Source organism: Podarcis filfolensis (genome assembly GCF_964270895.1).
Source record: "Podarcis filfolensis genome assembly, chromosome: 2".
In the NCBI taxonomy this organism is placed as follows: Eukaryota; Metazoa; Chordata; class Lepidosauria; order Squamata; family Lacertidae; genus Podarcis; species Podarcis filfolensis.
In genome coordinates this window covers 118,340,114-118,363,142 of record NC_139605.1, presented here as the reverse complement: position 1 = coordinate 118,363,142, position 23,029 = coordinate 118,340,114, and the positions used below count along the sequence as shown (strand labels likewise).

General features: G+C 45.3%; 1 protein-coding gene across 1 annotated transcript; it reads left to right on the top strand.

Annotated features, from left to right (window-relative positions):
* Positions 1-1,034: 1,034 nt before the first annotated feature.
* On the top strand, positions 1,035-21,210 carry LOC310755884 (keratin, type II cuticular Hb5-like; the record flags this gene model as incomplete). The annotated part of the gene is made up of 9 exons (XM_083599289.1): positions 1,035-1,502; positions 9,322-9,530; positions 10,975-11,035; positions 12,070-12,165; positions 12,613-12,777; positions 15,021-15,146; positions 15,716-15,936; positions 19,456-19,487; positions 19,612-21,210. 9 exons carry the CDS (start codon positions 1,035-1,037, stop codon positions 19,869-19,871), a joined length of 1,638 nt encoding a protein of 545 aa, XP_083455415.1. The 3' UTR covers positions 19,872-21,210.
* Positions 21,211-23,029: the final 1,819 nt, after the last annotated feature.

Genomic DNA, 23,029 nt, shown 5'->3' with positions numbered 1-23,029 from the left:
TGCCACACCCATTGGCTAATTCTCATTGAGCCAGTCCACTTTCCCCTTGTGATCATAATTCAGGGAAGAGCATAAATATACGTGAAATTATGTATTTATGGAAATCTTTCTAAACCTATGCAAGTTTTATCTGTGTTTATTGATGCGTTTGGCTGTATTTGAATGTATTTGAATTCTGGAAAATATTTGAAGAAATGTGTAAGTTGTAATTTTCATTCTTTGAGATGCTGGAGACTTTTCACCCATTCTGTAGGTATATCAGGAAATAATATTGTACAAGCTATTGCATATTTTAACAATATTACCATGTGTTATTGTTATTTTGAATTAGTCATACTCAGAATAGATCCACTGAAATATTGGTCTATTGATTTCAACAGGTCTATCCTGAGTATGACCTATTATTATTAGTAGTAATAATAATAGTCTTTTAATGGTTGGCTCATCATTGTTTTATGTTTGCTTTTCATTTGTAAGCTGCTTTGAGCACATGCTTTGTAGGGGGAAAATGTAGGGTACACACACACATTTATATTTACTGCACATTCCATTTCAACAGCTTTCAATGTTAGCTTTCCGACTTGTGTAGAAGAAAGGGGGCTGCCCCCAAAGTTGATGGGCATTTTGGAGTGCATGTGCAGCATCTTGTGATCAATTACGTGAGGCGGGGCTTACTTGCCCCCTCCCAATATTTTATTCAAGTTGGAACCCCTGCCATTAACAATCTAAAAAACAAGAACCAGGGAGAGTGAAAAATACAGCTTTGTAGATTGTGCATTCTGGACAATGACTAGTAGCTGTGTATATTTTATAGGCTCAATAAGCCACACTTTGCTTTTTTTAATTAAGCACAGCATTCCAAGCTCATAAATGCTGGAAACGTTCTGATCTCCCCATTATGAGACTGCCAAGCCCAGTTCTCCAAAGAGATATAAAGGCCAAGCTCTTTTCAGAGTGGATCAGGTTGTTTTGTGTGGGCCCTTCCTGCAATTTTTAACTCTCCTCGTTTTCGAACGCATTTAACTTCAGAAGCAATGTCTTCTCCATCGAGCCCTGGAAACGGACCCAGCAGCTTTACTTCCTGCTCAGCTGTCCTTCCGCCGATCGGTAGCAAAGACCGTACCAGCTCTCCCAGCCCTTCAAGGCGATCCAGCTCTGGGTTCAGGGCAGCTGGTTACTTTAGCAGCAGAAGTCTGGGTGGCATCAGCTCAAGAGGATCCAGAAATTCCAGCGGTGGCTACCACTCCGCTAGATATGGATATGGCCATCGGGGAGTCGGCTATTCTGGCACTGGATTCAGTCACAGTCCTTATGGCTCATATGGGTTTAGGCGACCCGTTGCCAGCGGAACTGGGACGCCCTTCATCACTCCTGTGACTTGCAATGAGTCTCTGTTGCAACCTCTCAACCTGGAAATCAACTCTGCTGCCCAAGCAATGAAATGCCAGGAGAAGAACGAGCTCCAGTGCCTGAACAGCAAATTTGCCTGTTTCATTGACAAGGTGAGTTAAGAGGTCAGCATTCAATGCGATGCTTTGACCATGTGTCTTTAAAGCCTGCTGTTCAATCATTTACATGCCATTTGCCCCAAAGCCCCTAAATTCCAACTGCATAAAAAATACTGGAAAGCAAACTGAAATAGGAAAATATGAACTTGTGCAAGGAAATGTCAGAGATGGGAGACTTTTGCTCACCAGAGACAGATGCCAGCTGCTTCTGAGTCTCCTGTGAATGCAATGGCATCTTCAGGAGAGAACAGGCCCTTTCTCTGCCCCCCTCCCTTCCCAGTTGATACTAAACTAATCTGCATCTCTTGGACCAATGTGCAGATTGAAACTTTGTTGTCTTCTGGCTTCAACACGTCCCAAGTGTTCTGATCCAGTTTTCTATGCAAAAAAAGTTTTGGATTACATTTTAAAAAATGTGTATTTTGTAAGAAAAGAATGTTTAGAGATGCATATTTGGAGAGAAAATATTTTTTAAATACATATTTAAATGTGGGTTTTCATGTGGCTGTTGTGGGGCAGGGGGAGCATGTGGAAAGAGGGCAAGAGAGACTTCTGGTTGAACACATGGAAAAGTGTCATAAACCATGAAGGGACTGGTTTGCCCATCCTTACTCACTTTGAGAGCACATGGACAACAGCTGCTATTGCATAGAAGTGGCCAGCGTGAGATTCTCTTATACATTTTCGGACTTCGCTCCTCTCCCAACGTAGTAATGCAAGGTAATCTTAGACTCTGAACCTAATGGCCTTGTGTCCTCTGCAACCCCTTTAGATGGCAACATGGAATACTTCACTTACTTTGAAATCTGGTAAGCCACCCCTGAGGCATTTGACGGCGCTCCTGCTCATTGCGTGACCAGGCGGCGACAGCCCCAGCCCCCAGGGATCATAAGGAAGGAATAAAGACTCTGACAACGTTATATGAAATTAAAATTAGGCCACAACTTTATTAAACTTCTGAATGTAGGAAGAACTACCTTGGCGTGTATCCCTCCCAGCCCTGCAGCTGGGGGAACTGGAATATGGTAAACATCAGGGTAAATGCAATATGGGGGTGCTCTGCGAGATGTAAGTGTAGCAGGCAGCCCAGCCCATATCCCCGTATGCAGGGTAGTTCACTGACAACCTTTCAGTGTATGGCCAGTGAAACCCATTATATAACCCCTTTAAGAGGGGACCCTGGAATCACTGCCTCAGGGGGTGAATCCCACTTCACGCCCCCCCCCATTATAGGGAAGAAAAGACTAAAGGATTCCACCCAAGGCCATAACTGCCAAAGTTGTGATGAATTGCTACTGGGAAGACAAAACCTGCCAAAGCAGAAAAATTTCTTCACAGTCCTTCAACAGCAACCAGTCATAGACCATAGCAGCGCCCGCTAAACAGGAAGAAAAAGCTAACTTGCAAACAAGAAAACATTAAACTAAGGGAGGGCAGGGAGGGTGAATCTCCTAAGCCGACTGCCTGGATACTGTCAGCTCCACCCCCTTATATATATGGGGCTGGCCCCACCTCCCAGCAATGAAACTTGACTACTGAGGCTGGGCATGAACCTCCAAAAAATAACACTGAGAGGCAGGCCAGTCCCTGTTTGCCAGTAAGTTCCCTGGGAACTGTAGCACCGCATGAGACCCCGCAAAGGGCACCCACAATGTAAAGTGTGAGTGTTCATTCTGCTGAGTGGGCCCTTTGGCCTGTGCCCTGAGGTCCTACTCTGGTGGCACCAGCTGCTCTCTTGGCCTCATTGGCAACTCAGTCATGTTCCAAACACATTTTGAAAGCTGGGGTTTTGAAAACAAAGAGGGATGGCTGTGTAAGAATATGGGAAATGTACCCAGTCCATGCAGCAGCTGGTACTGATATCCAAATCAGCTGAATGGTCCACCCTCTGCAAGAGAAGCACCCTTTCAGCTTGTTTCAATGGCCAGTTTCTGGGGTGTGTGGAAACAGATTACCCTAGGAATCAAATGCAGAAAGGAGAAAAGGGGATAAAATGGGAAGGGCTTACTGGTTAAAATGGGAAGGGCTTACTGGTTGAGCATCTGCTTTGCATGAAGAAGGTCCCAAATCCCCGGCATCCCCAGATAGGACTGGGAGTATCCCCTGTTTGAAACCCATGGCCAAATTGGCCCTCCAGATGTTTTGGGACTACAACTCCTAAAGGGCCATAAGAATATTATTTTATATATATTATCAAACCCTGCTTCTCTCCTCTCATATATATATGAGCTCATCAAACCTGTTTTAGGCTTTTCTAGCCTCTTAGATTCTATCCCAAAAAAACCCTCCCTTTTTAGATCTGCCAGGAACAACAAGGCTGGTGGGGCCTCTTGGCATCCAAGGTTGTAAAGAGATAAGGAAGACTCAGGAATGCCCGTTGCTGTCATTGCAGGGAAGAGGGGGCGATTCATGCTCGAGCATAATCATGTAAGGAAATAGAAACTTACTATAACTTTCGATTTCCCAGAAATCTGGTGGTTTACAAGAAATCAGGTGGTATTGTATTCTGCAAATGTATAAAAAGCTGCCACCCTCAGAATTGGGTGTGCAGACTGCGAGCTTATTGCGCTGCACCTTTGCTATGCATATGCATTTCAAATAAGCCCTGTTGTACCCTGCAAGGTCGTGTGCCACTTTGTGTGACTCTGTGCTCCGGGGACCCAGTAGCAGATATGGAACAGGTCCTTCACTCCCATCATCCCTAGCTAACAGGACCAGCGGTCAGGGATGATGGGAATTGTACAGTGGTACCTCTGGTCAAGAACGTAATTTGTTCTGGAGGTCCGTTCTTAATCTGAAACTGTTCTTAACCTGAGGTACCACTTTAGCTAATGGGGTCTCCCGCTGCCGCCATGTTGCCAGCAAATGATTTCTGTTCTCATCCTGAGGGGAAGTTCTTGACCCAAGGTACTACTTTCGGGTTAGTGAAGTCTGTAACCTGAAGCACTTGTAACTCGAACCATTTGTAACCCGAGGTACCACTGTAGTCCCCCAACATCTGGAGGGCCAAGTTTGGCCATGCCTGGAACAATACAGTGGTACCTCGGGTTACACCTCGGGCTTCAGGTTACATACGCTTCAGGTTACATACACTTCAGGTTACAGACTCCACTAACCCAGAAATATTACCTCAGGTTAAGAACTTTGCTTCAGGATGAGAACAGAAATCGTGCTCTGGTGGTGTGGCGGCAGCAGGAGGCCCCATTTGCTAAAGTGGTGCTTCAGGTTAAGAACAGTTTCAGGTTAAGAACGGACCTCCAGAACAAATTAAGTACGTAACCAGAGGTACCACTGTACTAAGCTAGATTGACCAGTTGTCTGATTTAGCATAAGGCAGCTTTCCAAGTTCTTCAAGCTTATTTGCAGAAGGTTTGGGAGTTTTCTTTTTTCTTTTTCTACTAGATTCTGGTCTGTTTAGAGCTTATTGGATTTGTGGCTCTAGAAACCATGTGGTGTGGAATCAAGAATGACCTGTGCGCACCTGAAACAACTTTTTGAGCATGCCAATGCCAACAGAAAAATCCAGATTAGAAATTGTCCAGAAGAACAAGTAGGGAGAGCGGTGTAGCACTCATAGTGTGTTTGTGGGCTTCTAAGAGGTGTCTGGTTAGCCACTATGGAAACAGGATGCTGAGCTGAATGGGCTTTCAAGCCAATCAAGCAGTGGTCAGATAATAGTATGTGGTTGAAGACAAAGGGGGAATTCTGTTTGACCCAAGCATTAACAGTGTGAAAATCGCAGGTCATTGGCTCTGTATTTGTGTGTAGATAGAGAATGCTGAAGGATGCAGAGTAATCATGAGGGAGAAGGGAGAAAATGGAACTTTCTCTTTATTTTGCTGAGATCATTTTGCATATTGCTCTTTGATTTTTATTTATTTTTTAGTTGCAGGACTGTTCACAGCATACAATAAAAACAGTTTCAAAAGAGCCAACAGTGGGTTCATTCAGTGGGACATATTGTGTTGCATTACCTGATTATAATGCTAGTTCTTCGCTCAAGTTTGCTAATGTTCCTTTCACACTTCAGTGCCTGTTGCACTATGGATCTGTGGTCTCTCCCCACCCCCTTACTTATATACCAGCATGTTGCATTAAATGTCACTCACACCAGTGACACAGTACTCTCCCACAATTTCTGCACATGTGTGAATTTGTTTCCCCATGATCCTCGCCTGGAAACAGCTGTATGCTGGTAAAGGCAAAGGTAAAGGGACCCCTGAGCATTAGGTCCAGTCGTGGCCGACTCTGGGGTTGCAGCACTCATCTCACTTTATTGGCCGAGGGAGCCGGCGTACAGCTTCCGGGTCATGTGGCCAGCATGACTAAGCCGCTTCTGGTGAACCAGAGCAGTGCACGGAAACACCATTTACCTTCCTGCTGGAGCGGTACCTATTTATCTACTTGCACTTTGACGTGTTTTCAAACTGCTAGGTTGGCAGGAGCAGGGACCGAGCAATGGGAGCTCACCCTGTCACGGGGATTCGAACCACCGACCTTCTGATCGACAAGTCCTAGGCTCTGTGGTTTAACCCACAGCGCCACCCGCGTCCCAAATGTATGCTGGTATACTGCCCCAAATTTCACCACTTTCACAATTTTTCAGGTTAAGGGGGCTGCATAGGGATCCCCCCCCGAATTATGTAATATAGAAATGACCCCTAAACATGAGTTCTATTCCATTACCTCTCCAGAAGTAGCTTTTACATCATGTGAATGCTCAAGTATAATGTGGAAATTAACAGTTTGGGAAATGCCAGAGAATGGAATAAAACACTTCCGGCAGCAATTAAAAAACCTGCTGAAGCTCTTCTGGGGGGCACTTTTTTGTTGCTGTTGTTGTTGAGAAAATTTGGGAGGGGGTGAATTGATTTTGGGAAGACATTGAAAGGAAATTAATGTTTTGGGGCTTGGGTTATCAGAACTTAATGTTTTGGGATTTGAATATTTTGATGGTTTAGTTTTGCAGAGGCTGGAAATTTGTGGTCTCGGCCAATTCACTTGTTCCCAAGTCTGACACATTTGCCTTCTGAAGCAGAAATGGTTGTGGGGATCAAGTGAGGCTTGGGAATAAGCCTCCATATCTGCTTTGCATTCAGTTTGTTGTCTTGGGCAAGTCACATCTAGTCCGGTATCCTCCCTGAACAGTGAATTTGTAAGAAGCTTTTGAAAAACTTATTGCAAACACATGAATTAAACCATTCAGTAATCCATTGTTACAGCTATCAAAACTTTTTTTTATAAAAAAAATAATTATTAGATTTTCCACAATTATAACAAAAAACCACAAAGCAGAATGACACATAAAAACAGAAAAAAGAGAAAAATACATCAATGAACGAAAGAAGAAAAAAGGAACAATAAACTGATAAATAATAACAGCAAACTTAATTCTTTACAAATCCAACCTTTTAAACATCTTGGTTGACTTCCTCTAGTCCCTCCCTTTTGAGTTTCCTTGTAGTTAAAAGTAACAGATTTCCAATATCATTATTAAACTAAAACAATTTCCAGTTATAGTCCATCTTATTCACTTTTCTTTCAGCTATCAAAACTTACTTACGTTGTTGAATTTATCTTAATTCTACCACCGTTTTTAAATGAACACAATTTTCACCCATATATTCAGTAAACATTTCCCAGTCTTCTTTAAACATACATTCTTCTTGTTCTCTTATTCTATATATTAAATCTACACTGCCCATTTTTTGAAAGGAGAGATGGGTGCTCTCTGTATTCTCCCATAATGCTTGGTCACGTACCCTATACATTTGCAACAATACAACTTTACTTATTGTAAAAGCACAATAAGCCTCCAGCGTATTCTGTTCTGAGGAAACTAACCCTGCCAATGTTTATATAAATTTTCCTTCTTTTCTTCCTTCCAGAGCACAAAATAGTATTCCAGGCACTAATGTTTACACTTATATTATACATGTAGCAGAATGTGCTTGGGAAATCAGACATAAGAAAAAAAAATACAAAATAATTTTTTGCAGGATCACTCCATTAGCATAGCACTTGCTGGCTGCAGGCAGGAGCTAATGGATAGGCGTTGTGAATTCACTGTATTTTTCGCTCTATAAGACGCACCAGACCATAAGACGCACCTAGTTTTTGGAGGGGGAAAACAAGAAAAAAAAATATTCTGAATCCCAGACGCCAGAACAGCAAGAGGGATTGCTGCGAAAGCTGTTCTGGTTTCTGGGATAGCTGCGCAGCCCGCATTCGCTCCATAAGAAACACACACATTTCCCCCTTACTTTTAGGAGGGAAAAAGTGAGTCTTATAAAGCAAAAAATACGGTAAATGCCCCCTGTTCCTCTCTCAACTTAGAGATAGTATTCTTTCAGTGTCAATCCCTGCTCCCCTCTGCAAATATATTCATCTGCCTTCCTTACAGGGTTGTTGTAATGGATACAGAAACAACATATGTAAGGATCAGTTGCAATGGCAGATAGGATAGTCCTCATGCAGAACTTTTCTGCAAAACTGATATGGGGGTTTCAGTCCCAGTGAAATCCCATTGCATGTGTTTTCCTCCTTGTGGATACATCCAAATCAGCTACATGGGAGAAAGGCATGGTCGGGGTGGCCCTCTATGTCACATGCTACAAAAAAGAGTGGAAAAAAATGCTCTCTGATACCATAATCAAGGGGTGATGACATTTTTTAGCTCAAGGGCCACATTCCTTTCTTGGCAACCTTCTGGGGGCCACCTGTTAGTGAAGGTTAGAGCAAAAGTGGGCAGAGCAAGGAATGGGAATTTTACTTTTGTGCCATAGCCTGGTTTATTCATCTCTCACACGCCCCTCTCTATCCTCTGCCCAGGCAAGCAAGGAGCATTGTCAGAGTTCGAGAACATATTCCAGCTAGGCAAAAACATGCAAGGGAAGTGCAAAGAAAGGCTGGTGTGGCTCAGAATTGGATGTGTCAAGGGCCAGATAGGGAACTCCAGAAGGTCACATGTGGTCCACCTAGGACATGAGGATCCTCATCCCCAATCTATGCCCTTATAGACATTCTGTGTTGTACGGAGGCAGATCAGCAGAAGCATTTCTCTGCACATATATCTGCCTTCTCAACTGAAGTACATGCAGGGCCTTCCTGTGTCTGTATCACAGTGCACATGGGGACCAGTTCAAAGTGCATGGGGGTTGGGATGGTTGAACGTTCCAGCCAAGCATTTTTCTCCAGTTTAGTTTCTTACATTGTTGTTTAGTCATGTCCAACTCTTTGTGTCCCCATGGACCAGAGCACACCAGGCACTCCTGTCTTCCACTGCCTCCCGCAGTTTGGTCAAACTCATGCTGGTAGCTTCGAGAACACTGTCCAACCATCTCATCCTCTGTCGTCCCCTTCTCCTTGTGCCCTCCATCTTTCCCAACATCAGGGTCTTTTCCAGGGAGTCTTCTCTTCTCATGAGGTGGCCAAAGTATTGGAGCCTCAGCTTCAGGATCTGTCCTTCCAGTGAGCACTCAGGGCTGATTTCCTTCAGAATGGCTAGGTTTGATCTTCTTGCAGTCCATGGGACTCTCAAGAGTCTCCTCCAGCACCATAATTCAAAAGCATCCATTCTTCGGCGATCAGCCTTCTTTATGGTCCAGCTCTCACTTCCATACATCACTACTGGGAAAACCATAGCTTTGACTATACAGACCTTTGTTGGCAAGGTGATGTCTCTGCTTTTTGAGAAGCTGTCTAGTTTCTTACATAGCATGTGAATAAATAACATGATCAACCAATACATCACCCTTTTTAAAAATAAAAATAAAAAATGGTCTCCCTTAAGCTGCTTTTGCTCTCCATTCAGGTCCGGTTCCTGGAGCAGCACAACCTGATGCTGAAGACCAAGTGGGACTTCTTGAAGGAGAAGAAGCGCCAGAAAAGCCACATGGAGCCCCTGTTTAGCGAATACATCAGTAGGCTGAGGAAGGAGCTGGAGTGCCTGGAATGGGAGAGGAATCAGCTGAAGGTTGAAATGAACAATTGGAGAGAAAGCATGGAAGGGAACAAGAAGAGGTGAACTCCAGGGCTGGGTTCAGCATTTTTCTTCTAAGTGGCCTGGTCTGAGGTGGGTCGCAACAGCAGCAAGGCTGAATAACAGGGTTATTCTCTGCAGGTTATCCATAGCATAGGCCCACCATGTTTTCCTCAATGAAGTGGTAAATCTGGTAGTTTGTTAAGGGTGCTGGGAACTGTAGCTCTGTGATGGTTGAACTACAGCTCCGAGGATTCTTTGTGGGAAGCCGTGTGGTGTGAGTTGCACTGCTTGGCAGCAGGTGGCCGTTGGCTCAATGCTCTCAATGCTCACATTGAGAACTCTTCAACTCTTTCAGACCTGGCACCCACCTTTAACCCAATCATGCACTGGGTGGTAAAAAGGTAAAGGACCCCTGACAGTTAAGTCCAGTAGCAGACAACTCTGGGGTTGCGGTGTTCATCTCGCTTTACAGGCTGGGGGAGCCAGCGTTTGTCCTCAGACAGTTTTTCCAGGTCATGTGGCCAGCATGACTAAGCCGCTTCTGGCGCAATGGAACACCAAAACCAGAGCAGCGCATGGAAACACCGTTTACCTTCCCACGGGAGCGGTACCTATTTATCTACTTGCACTTTTTGGTGTGCTTTCAAACTACTAGGTTGAAAGGAGCAGGGACAGAGCAACGGGAGCTCACCCCATTATGTGGATTTGAACCGCCGACCTACTGATCGGCAAGCCCAAGAAGCTCAGTGGTTTAGACCACAGCGCCACCCGCATCCCCCATGCACTGGGTGACCCAGTGCCAATAGATATGTGTATGGTGGTTGTGCTGCTGTTGTGACCCACATCAGACCAGGCCACAACCTGGTAGTGGGTCATGATGACCAATGGCCCAAACTCCTGTCATTCATTCATTCATTCTTTCATTCATTTCCCACTTTTCCCCAACTGGCTACATTTTGTATATGCAGGGACCTTTGTAGGATGGGCGCACCTTGAGTCATGTGAGCCTTGGAGTCTGTGCCTGGAATATGAACAACAGGGCCTGCCCAATACATTTTGCTGCCCAATGCAAAGGAATGATGGTGGCTTCCTGACACCACCACCATTCTCTGTACACAAACCAGCCAGACAGGCAGTTGAATCTTATTTCAACATTGGTGATGGGACAGCTGGCTAGCTTAGACAGTGCAGGGCAGATCACACAAAACTCACTGCTCTGTCTTCCAACAACTTCTTGCCACTCCTTGCCATTGCCACCACTCTGCCTAATGTTAGGGCCGGCTTTGATTGGGAAGTGGTCCAGCCTACCCATAAGTGGACTATTTCAATGAGACCCCAAGCCTTAACAAGTCACTATACGGCTAGTCATTTGAGGACATAATGACCTTCTATTTAGAAAGGCCTTCCTTTCTTTGTGGTTCAACATGGTGATATTAATTATTAGTCAGTAACGCACAAAGTCTGTCTTTATAACCTCCCCAGGTTTGAGGAAGAATGCAGTCGAAGGACCTGTGCTGAAAACGAATATGTTGCACTTAAAAAGGCAAGTGATGGGCCATATTTCTGCTAAAGACCTTGAGAGAATTGTTGGTGGTTTGTTTGTTGGTATGGTATCAGAATGGATCAGATGTCGAGAAGAAGTATCGCAAGAATATGATCATTTTGTTCTGGAGAACCAATGCAGTGTAGTGACTTGACCAAAGGAGGTTAATCTGTGGCCTTCCATGTGACGAGGGACTACAATTTCTATCATCTTTCCCCATTGCTCATGCTGCCTGGGGCTGATGGTAGCTGGAGTCCAGCAACATCTGAAAGGCGTCAGGTTCTCCTTCCCTGGTCTAGGTGAAGACTCAAGAGACCTGGCTTGAAGCACTTCAAGCAGATCAGTATTTATTTATGTTTTATTGATTTTTAACAATGTCTTTATGGATGCTTTTGCTGATTTTATTATAGCTTTGCATGTTGTATACCAGCTAGATAAAGCTTTTATGAAAGTGCAAATTATTCATAAATGTCCTGAACACAACCAGAACAATGAGCAACTGGATTTTTAATTCTTTATTGACAAAGCACTCGGTTACATCAGCTTTTAACATGCAAGTGATGTACAACTATAAGGTAAAGGTAAAGGGGCCCCTGACAATTAGGTCCAGTCGTGACCGACTCTGGGGTTGCGGCACTCATCTCGCTTTATTGACTGAGGGAGCTGGCGTATAGCTTCCGGGTCATGTGGCCAGCATGACTAAGCCACTTCTGGCGAACCAGAGCAGCACACGGAAACACTGTTTACCTTCCCGCCAGAGCGGTACCTATTTATCTACTTGCACTTTGACGTGCTTTCGAACTGCTAGGTTGGCAGGAGCAGGGACTGGGCAATGGGAGCTCACCCCGTTGCGGGGATTTGAACCGCCGACCTTCTGATCGGCAAGTCCTAGGCTCTGTGGTTTAACCCACAGCGCCACCCACATCCCTTGATGTACAACTATACTCCTCGCTAATTAGCTGTCTAGGCAACCCAGATAGTAGGAGCTGTGATGGAACTCTGCTTCAGCACTGTGCCTTTTTGTCTTCTCCTAGGAAGTGGATTGTGTCTTCATGGACAAATCCCAGAAAGAAGCCAAGGTGGAAACTTTAATGCAAGACATCTGCTTTTACAGAAATACATTTGAAGAGGTAACAAGGAATGTTCATATTTGATCATGCTGCTTGGTTGTCATCACAAAATGGTTCCCATGGTCCTGTCTGGAAGGTCAGAGGCTCCCCTCCCCTCTTATTTAAGATGAAGGCTGTCCTCCTAAGAGCCCCTGAAATAAGTGGAAATAAATGTACCCTTCTTGACTTGTACAGCTCAACTGATATGTACACAGGGTCATTGTCACACCTGAATGTGCACCTCAATTATTTGTGTACACAGGCACTCAGGTTGTATACTTGTTGAATATTACTGGTATGTGTGAATACCACTTTATGTAAACATAAAGGTCTAGGTCTAAGCATCCTTTTTTTAGACTTAAAAAAACTTATCCCAAGTAAAATAGTTTACTATCCAACTCAAGATTGTGGCATTAAAAAAAGGAAATTCAACGGCCACAGGCTGAATGTGTTCTGTGTAATTCATAGGAAATATGTGAGCTGCAGTCATGTATCTCAGACACTTGTGTCACAGTGAAAATGGACAACAGCCGAGGCCTGGATGTGGGCTGCATCATTGAAGAGTTCCACCGTCGGTATGAAGACATTGCCTCCCGGAGTCGAGCTGAAGCTGAGGCTTGGTGCCAGTGCCAGGTTCATTGATCTATCTTCTTGAACATCTCCATTATATATGTTTGTGTGTGTGTGTGTGTGTGTGTGTGTGTGTGTGTGTGTACCCCAAACTAGCCATTACGATTATGTTCCACCTAAATAGCTGGAGACAGCAATGCTTCTTAATACCAGTTGCTGGAACACACAGGAGAGGGAGAGTACTCTTGTGGTCGAATCCTGCTTGTAGGTTTCCCAAAGGTTTCTGGTTGGCCATTGTGTGGCGATTCCCGCCTCCCCCCAATTGGAATAAATAAAGACACAGGACACCATTGATTAAGGTTAATGGGCAAAAATTGGCTACAACTTTATTGGTTACAGGTAAGAGTGGTATTGGCTTTAGGCATCATCATCAAACCTTTATTGCATTAGCATACAGCCATAGCAGGATAAGACAAAAAAATGCTAGAGAGAAGCAACCTAACAAGATTCAAACGATATTACTGGCATTATGACATTTAAATTACCCTAAAACAATAATGTAAAAATTTAGTTGCCAGCGCCGGGAATCTAAAATGCAAATGTAAAACATATAATGGCCCCAAAATAGGCTCGGCACATTAGGTTAAAAAGGTAATACAAAGAATTAAAACAGGTCCAGGTCTGGGACACACTACCCAGTCAGTGTAGCCCTGAGTTTCAAAGCCTGCACTATAAAGATTGCCACCCCACGTGAAATTTGGGGATTTGCATCCACAAGAAGCGATTTCAAACAGTCTTCCTTAGATGTGATGGTGGGCTGTAGGCATTGGTCCTATCAGACTATCCAGCTTCAGCCTGTTAGCAGGAAAACCGGAAAGGGTTAACACCAACAGGGGGAGCCCTGGGATGCACATCACTAGGAACTCCCCCAGGGGTCACCGCTCGGGGTCGCGCTTTAGGCCCTGGCCTCCATAGGTTTTGGACGAGGCAACGTCCCCCAGAATCCTTTACCGGATTACCCTTAAATATTTGAGGGAGGTGATGGTGCTCCTCCCCCCCCCAACACATCTACATAATAATACCCCTACCAATGCCTAGCCGCCATAACCAAGAGATGTTGTGACGATTTGCTACGAGGTAGGCGAAAAAAACCAAATGGCCAATTTGCCAAGTGGAAAAAAAATTCCTACCAGGCCCCTTAATGGCGACCAACAGAAGTCCATAGCAATGTCAGAAGGAAAACCTAAAGGGTGGGTGTGGGAAACCGAATCTGCAGCTGGGATGAAAAGGGGAGATCCCGGGGCCGCACCAGCCTTAAATGACCCAGGCCACGCCCCCAGAGCCAGCTGATTGGCTGGCTCTGGTGCTGACGCAGCCCGAGGATTCCCCTGGTCGCGTGGGGCTGCAGCCAGCCCCTCACGATTGTTGGGGGTGTGAGCCCGCAACACCACCTCCTCCTTATGTCGGAAGTGGCTTTGTGATGACAAGAGGATGCTGGACTAGATGGGCCAGCTCCTCCTCATCCTCCTCCTCCTCCACCTCCTCCTCCTCCTGGTTGTTTGTTGCATTTATATCCCTCCCTTTTCTCCAAGGTCTTCCCCACAATAACTGTGAGGTAGGTTAGGCAGCGAGTCAGTGACTGGCCCAAGGTCACCCAATGAGCTTCGTAGTTGAGTGGAGATTTGAACCCTGGCCACCCAGGTCCTAGTCTGACACTTTAACCACTACACCACATTGGTGTATTGGTCACCTAGCGACAATAGTTTTCTGGGTGACACACATAATAAGGCTGGAATCACCTGGTATGCATGCCATGGGATGACCACCTAAAACAGCTCCCCTCTGCCAGCTTCTCCTCGTTGGTTCCATAATGCAGGCCAGCCTTCCTCAGCCTGGTGCCCTCCAGATATTGTTGGACTCCGACTCCCTTCAGCCCTAGCCATGTGGTCAATGGTCAGGGACGATGGGAGCTGTAGTCGCAACAACAGCTACAGGGCCTCAGGTTGGAGGAAGCTGGGTGTAGAGCAGCCTTTCTCAACCTGTGGGTCCCCAGATGTTGTTGCACTACAACTCCCATCACCCCTAGCTAGCAAGGCCAGAGCTCAGGGATGATGGGAGTTGTAGTCCAACAACATCTGGGGGCCCATAGGTCAAGAATCGCTGGTGTAGAGGAACACTTGCCTGTGATAGGTACCATCTATAGCTAGCTCAGTGAGAGAGTATGTGTTTGGCAAGCAAGTTCAACTGATCCATATGGGTTTCAGATGTATTGGTATTTTGCTCAGCCACATCACTTCTCCTTGCAGTACCAGGAGCTGAGGACAACGGCTGCCAAACACTGTGACAATCTACGCAATGTCAAGGATGAACTTGGTGAGCTGACTCGGATGGTTCACCGACTGCAGGCTGAAATCTCAAATGTCAAATCCCAGGTGAGAATGACCAGTGGAGCTTGGCTGCAACAAGACCACCACTATTGTTGAGGAGTGCCATAATGGTGATGGGGCTAATATTAACAGTTCTTGTGGCTGATTATCACAATGTCATCTTGAGAAGGGGTTATGTTATTCAAGACCCATTCTGCCTGTGTTGGAAGAAGAGATAAGGTTTGTTTCATTATGTGCAATCCTTAGTGAGTTGGATGTGTGCTCCAAAACATCGAGATGAGAACTATCTTGTTCCCTTTGATGTCCATTGGGTGGTACCTAACACATCCCCTAAGTGCAAAGAGTTCCACTCTGCAATGGAACTTCCCCCTCTTCCCTCCTCCTTTGCCTCCTGAATCTGTGCCACTGGACCTGAGTGTAGAGTTGTGCAAGCCTGGGGAACAGCCACTCACAAGCTGTTCAAGAACTTTTCTCATGCCACCACCCATCTGATAGTCATGTGAAAACCAAAGGAGAATGGAGATTCATCTCAGACTGTTCATGCTACAGAACCTTGTTGTCGTGTGCTCTTTTCTTTGTCTCTCGCCTTCCCTCTGTGTGTTCTGTGCCGACAGCGCTGCAAACTGGAAGAGGAGGTAGCTGGAGCCGAGGAACGTGGGGAGATGGCGGTGAAGGATGCCAAATGCAAACTGGCAGGTCTGGAGGAGGCCTTGCACAAAGCCAAGCAGGACATGGCTTGCCAGCTACGGGAATATCAGGCCCTGATGAACCTCAAGTTGGCCCTGGATATTGAGATTGCCACCTACAGGAAACTGCTGGAAGGAGAGGAGTTCAGGTGAGACTCTTCTGGACCCATTTGAAAGTCTATTTTAGAAAAGCTCCCCCCCCAAAAAGCAAATGTCAAAGTTTCACTGCAATATTAAGTGTGTACATTTGTTGATTGTATAATACAAATCAACCTATGGCATGCACAGATATGCAAACTGTACAGTTGTTGAATGTAACACGTGAATACCCTTATTGTGTTGTTTCTGAATTAATCTGCATAAAAAAGATCCGCACAGGAAATCTCCAGACGAATACATATTTGTAAACATGTTTTCTTTGCAGACATACATTCCTATATCACTTTATTTCAAAATGCAGATTTCTAAATATATTTTATTTCAAACTATGCTTTTAAAAATGCACCTTGATGTGTGTGTTTTTTGGAGGGGCTGGTAACTGTATCACAAATAGGGATGAAGGTTATTTTTGTTTGGTCCACATTTTTAAGTGAACTGACTTAATTCACATCTCCCAGACTAATACTTGGCTTGAGATGTAATTAGTCTTCAGATCTCACACTTCTCCAAATTCTGTGATACAGTTTTCAGCTCAAAAACCAGGAGCTGTAGCACGGCAACATCTGGAGAGTCACAGGTTCCCCACCCCTGCCATATACTTACCGTATTTTTTGCTCCATAGGACGCACCGGACCATAGGGCACACCTAGTTTTTAGGGGGGGAAATAAAGTGGAAAAATTATTTCCCCTCCAGGTTTGCGGATAGCTGCCTGAAGCCCAGGGAGCGCAGCGGGAGTTGGCACTGCGCTCATAGAATCATAGAATCATAGAATCATAGAATCATAGAATCATAGAATCATAGAGTTGGAAGAGACCACAAGGGCCATTGAGTCCAACCCCCTGCCAAGCAGGAAACACCATCAGAGCACTCCTGACATATGGTTGTCAAGCCTCTGCTTAAAGACCTCCAAAGAAGGAGACTCCACCACACTCCTTGGCAGCAAATTCCACTGTCAAACAGCTCTTACTGTCAGGAAGTTCTTCCTAATGTTTAGGTGGAATCTTCTTTCTTGTAGTTTGGATCCATTGCTCCGTGTCCGCTTCTCTGGAGCAGCAGAAAACAACCTTTCTCCCTCCTCTATGTGACATCCTTTTATATATTTGAACATGGCTATCATATCACCCCTTAACCTCCTCTTCTCCAGGCTAAACATGCCCAGCTCCCTTAGCCGTTCCTCATAAGGCATCGTTTCCAGGCCTTTGACCATTTTGGTTGCCCTCCTCTGGACACGTTCCAGTTTGTCAGTGTCCTTCTTGAACTGTGGTGCCCAGAACTGGACACAGTACTCCAGGTGAGGTCTGACCAGAGCAGAATACAGTGGCCCGCTCCCCGGGCTTCAGGCTGCAGGCTGCTATCCGCAAGCCTTCAGAGCCCGGCGGGAACTCCCGCCGCGCTCCAAAGGCTTGCGGATAGCTTCCTGAAGCCTGGAGAGCAAGAGGGGTCGGTGCGCACCGACCCCTCTCGCTCTCCAGGCTTCAGCAAAAGCCTGCATTCGCTCCATAGGACACACACACATTTCCCCTTCATGTTTTTTTTGGGGGGGGGTGCGTCCTATAGAGCGAAAAATACGGTATGTTGTGGGGCAAGGGAGATTTCAATTCTTGCAGGCAGCTATCAGAAGGCAATGAGAGTTTTAGTCATGCACTGCACATATAAAGGTCCACAAGCAAATCAGTAATGATTCAAAATTCACTGGAAGACAGCTAGTTCTCCATCATTTATCCTCCTTTGCCATATGCAGCCGCAACAGAGAACCTGTTCTGTAGGCTATGCTTTCAGTCTATCTAAGATGGTAGCAACACACACACAAACACCTAGAATGTACACCTGGAATATGCCACAGAATCCACAGAATCCTTTGCAATGTACAGAAGTTCCATAGCATAGATGCAGAGGTTCCTTGACATTTATTCATGTGCAAAGCACTTCGTAAAAAGTATAGAAGCAAACACAACAAAGTATATATGTTCTGTGTGCATTTTTTTCCAATGCACAAGTGATCAGAATGAAGGAGGGGAGAATGAATGTAACGTGACCTTGTGCCAGGTTCTCATTTTATTTTTCTTACATGCTTAAAAAATAATAAGCAGCACAATGAGAAAATTTAATACAGGAGGATTTAAACTCACCAATTTTACAAGCTAGAATATTTTCTGATAAACATGCCCCCAGGTGGTGACAGGTAGCATTCACAACATGAAGGACCTGCTAGTTTGACTTTTCCCAGGCTTTTTCCTACCTGCACTTGGGTGGTGACTTTCTCATTGAGCTCCCATTGCTCTGTCCCTGCTCCTGCCAACCTAGCAGTTCAAAAGCACACCAGTGCAAGTAGATAAATAGGTACTGCTGCGGCGGGAAGGTAAACGGCATTTCCGCACACTCTGGTTTACATCACTGTGTTCTGTTGCACCAGAAGTGGTTAAGTCACGCAGGCCACATGACCCGGAAAGCTGTCTGTGGACAAACGCAGACTCCCTCGGCCTGAAAGCAAGATGAGCGCCACAACCCCATACAGTCATACCTCAGGTTGAAGTAGCTTCAGGTTAAGTATTTTCGGGTTGCGCTCTGTGGCGACCCAGAAGTAACAGAGCACATTACTTCCGGGTTTCGCCGCTCGCGCATGCGCAGATGCTCAAAATGACGTCACACGCATGCACGAAAGCAGCGAATTGTGACCTGCACATGCGCAGACACACAGTCGAGAGTTACACTCTACTCAGCATGCAAACAGGGCTCCGGAACGGATCCTGTTTGCATCCAGAGGTACCACTTTAGTCACCTTTGACTGGAGATAACCGTCCAGTGATCCTTTACCTTTTACCTTTTCTCACTGATAATTTACTGCTGTGGGTGCTGTTTATTGCTGGCCTTTGCCGAGTCATTTTTTATGTATGTTGTTCCCCTATCTGGGTAGTTTGGATTGCTTCTTTAAAGGGCCATACCTAGACAGACGGGATGCGGGTGGCACTGTGGGTTAAACCACAGAGCTTAGGACTTGTCGATCAGAAGGTCGGCGGTTCGAATCCCCGCGATAGGGTGAGCTCCTGTTGCTCAGTCCCTGCTCCTGCCAACCTAGCAGTTCAAAAGCACGTCAAAGTGCAAGTAGATAAATAGGTACCGCTCCGGCGGGAAGGTAAACAGCGTTTCTGTGCGCTGCTCTAGTTTTCCAGAAGCGGCTTAGTCATGCTGGCCACATGACCCAGAAGCTGTACGCCGGCTCCCTCAGCCAATAAAGCGAGATGAGCGCCGCAACCCCAGAGTCGGCCACGACTGGACCTAATGGTCAGGGGTCCCTTTACCTTTACCTTTACCTTTACCTTTACCTAGACAGACAGTCAGTCAGTCAGACAGACAGACAGACAGACAGATGGATAGATAGACAGACACACACAGAGATATATATATATGCACGTATACATGCACAACCTATTTCTAGCTATGAAATTGTTGGTGATTTAGGCCTAATATTCAGCTAATGAGATATTTCAATCTATTTAATTCCTTCTAGGATGGGCGATGGAGAATGTGCTGTGAACATCTGTAAGTACCTCCAAGAGATGCCTCCAGAAATGCCATTGCTAATTTAATTCATTTCTTTCTGTTTTGGGTGGACCCTTTCTATGTATCTCATCATGCGGTCCCTTCCTTCCCTTTCCCTCCACAGCTGTGCAGAGGAGCCAGGGTGCCGTTGTGTGCAATCCTGACCACCACTGTGGACCCGGAAGAGGTGGGCACATTATGACAAATGGAAGAGATCCCTGCAGCCCAGCAGGTTGCAAAAGAGGCATGGGTTCCTGTGGAGATGCGGGTCTCCCATGTGGAGACAGCCATACCCCTCCTCCCGAAGGATTTAGCACCCAGAGTGTGAAGAGCTCCAACGTTAAACATGTAGCAGCGGCTTCTCCTTGCGCATCAAGAGGTTAAATCTAGACTTTGGGTTTCTGCATGCCTGAAGTTGTTGATTCAGCATTTGTACCTTGACTCAGCAATTCTTGTACTTTTCAGGACAATCTTTGGGGACAGGTCCATCCAACTTTATTGGCTCCCTAATCTTATGTCACTTTCAATTCACAGTGAATTCTGAGTATCAACCAACTTCTGCATAACCAGGATAAAGACTGTTGCTATTTTTGTGGTCCCTTATTCTAAGATCAAACGGAGGTAAGGCAGGAGCCCCCAAGGGCTTTCCTCCAGCTCCAGTTAAACCCCTTGATCACCCAAAACACTGATTTTAAGAGGATGTTGTCATTTCAGGGTAACTGATTACGAAAGCAAGTTCCAACGCCTACAGTGAAAGGGAAGGGTTATTTCATTTGGTAATGCTGTGTATTCTGATGATAAAAAAATAAGTACATACCTTCCTGCTGAAAATATTGTGTTAAAGGTCTATTTCTTAACCTGCAAATACCCAGACTTTTGCACCCTTTCTTGCTTCTCTCCTTTTGTTTTGTCCTGGGAAATGGCTTCTTTATACAAACTTTGGGTGCTTCCAGACAGGGTCTTAATACTGTAAATGATCATATATATGTATCTCAAATGGGTCATATGTTAGATTTTTTTAAAAAAAACTTGCTGTATTTTCCCTGGAAGGGAGGTGGGGATATTGACTGATATTTTCATTCCAGCAATGTCTTGTTGATGCTACAAAACATTTTATGGCCCTTCCTTATTGCTTGTCCAGCAGTAGTTAAATACATACTGCACCTGCAGTTTGATGCCATGGTTAATAGCCAGAGACATCTATCTTCTAAGAATTTCTCTTGGGCTGCAGTCCCGTACACATTTACCTTGGCAGGGACTGGGGGAAAGCCTCAGTGAATTCAGTGGGGCTTGATTCTGAGTAGACATGCACAGAATTGCATTGCCAGCCCTTTTTAAATGCCCGATCTAGGCACTGGTTTGCACAAAGCTGTGTGTTCATGCAAGCCAAGAATGTATAACCAAAACCGGTTTGCAAAAGAAGACAAAGTGCTTTCTGTGAATGATAGAGGTGAAGGTATTCAGACAGCCTAAATGAGACTGAATACACCAGTCTTTGGTGAATGAGGAAGGGAGTCGGGTTGCTTTTCAGCTGCTTGTGTATCTGCCAAATTATATCTCAGTGACAGAGCTTTAGCACTGCATGACTGCTAGCAGAGAATAGCCCAACAAGAAAGTGTTTCAGGTTTGGGCATGCCTTTTACCGTCTGGTGGGTTGCTTTTTAAAAATGTGAACCTCTGCTTTTGTGTGTGTGCATGTGAACTTCTATTTTAAATAAATCAATTCAGCTAAGCAATGACTCCAGTCTGACTAGCTTTAACCATGCAGCAGAGAATGAATGCTATGGTTGAGCTACATTATGGGTAGCATTTTTCAGTTTTAAGACTGTTTGATAAATCTACAGGCAGCTGGTTCCCATATGCACTTCTGTTATCTGATTGAATGATTACTTGCAAAAACATCACCTTAATGCAGGCATAGGCAAACTCTGCCCTCCAGGTGTTTTGGGACTACAACTCCCATCATCCCTAGCTAACAGGACCAGTGGTCAGGGATGATGGGAGTTGTAGTCCCAAAACATCTGGAGGGCAGAGTTTGCCTATGCCTGCCTTAATGACATTGCTTTCTAGTGGACTTAGTTTATGGGTCCACTGCCAATCATCATGTTGGGTAATTCCAAGATGCACACATGCATATATTATCCAAGCTTGTGATGACCCTGGTCTACTCTCTCCATCCCTGTGTCCATTCCAATGTGGTGCTCCTCATTCAATGAATGGGTTCCCTCCCTCATCTGTGTCCTCTCTTTGTGTCATCCACCACACCACACCCTGGTGAGGGAAACAGCTTGGCACTGGTATTGAGAAGGGTGTGTTTTTATCTCTGAACCATAGGGTCATCAAGAAGGCTTCCCAACCATTCAAATGCTATCCTATACATAGCTGCAGGGACACCCAGGAGGTAACGAGAGGTGACCACCTCAGGTGGCCAGATCCATAGGGACAGCAGATCCTAATGTAGATCTGCATTCCCCTCTTGTTCCTGTTGTAGATCTTCACTTACCCTTTCTTCTTTGGGGGAGGGAGGGTGCCATTTTGTGGTTTGGCTTAGGTGCCAAAATGTTTTGGGCTAGCCCTGCATAGCTGAAACTTATCCCACAGCCTACAACCATGTACATAATGTAAAATATTAAGTTGGTACACTCAGCAAGTGGACAACATTGCATCATGTCATTCCAACTAGGGTAGCTTTAGTTACCACCTCTTCGGATAGCCCATCTGCACAGTGGAATCACTACTACTTTAAAACCAGCCCCCCAACATGACCCAGTTTCAAATGGCTTGTGTTCCATGTGTAACAACAGCAGAGCTAATCCAACTTCCTCTCCATCTTCCTGAGGCAATCCTGAACAACCTTGGGACCATGGGGATGGGTTGGGAAGGAGAATATTAGTTTTTCCTCTCCCTGCCATGGTCCTGATAAAAATAACATTTCAGAAGCTCTTTCCTGAATATCAAGGGAAGCTCCTATTGGTCTCAAAGGAGGAACTGTTCCTTGGAACGCAAACTGTACCTTTGGATTGGCTATTCTTGTCGGAACTGTAGAAGGGAGAAAGTTAACTCTTCCCCTTCTCCATCCCCACCAACCATAGTCTCAAGGCTGCTCAGACTTTCCCGAGGTTGCTTGTTGTTTACATAACAAAAAGTGAGCTCCTTATCTGCATTCACGCACTTAATGTCACAGGCAAGCACAGGGATGAATTCATGCAATCTCACATGTATGTCCTAAGCACTAGGTCCAGCTTTTACATGAGTAATAGCAATCTGGAGTGCAGATATGAACCATCTCAGCACAGAGCAAAGGCAGCAGGTGGGTATGGCTAATATGGTGCCCTTCAGTTGTTTGTGTGTCTTGTCAGCCCCAGGCAGCCTGGCCAATGGTCGAGGATGATGGGAGCTGGAGACTGACAACCTCTTAAGTGTTACATGTGCACTACATTAGGCCATGCCTAATGTGATGCTAGCAGCAGCCATATGTACCATATATTTGGGGGATTTTGCAAGTGAAACAGCTGGAATCCCAACCACCATGGCCAAGGTTC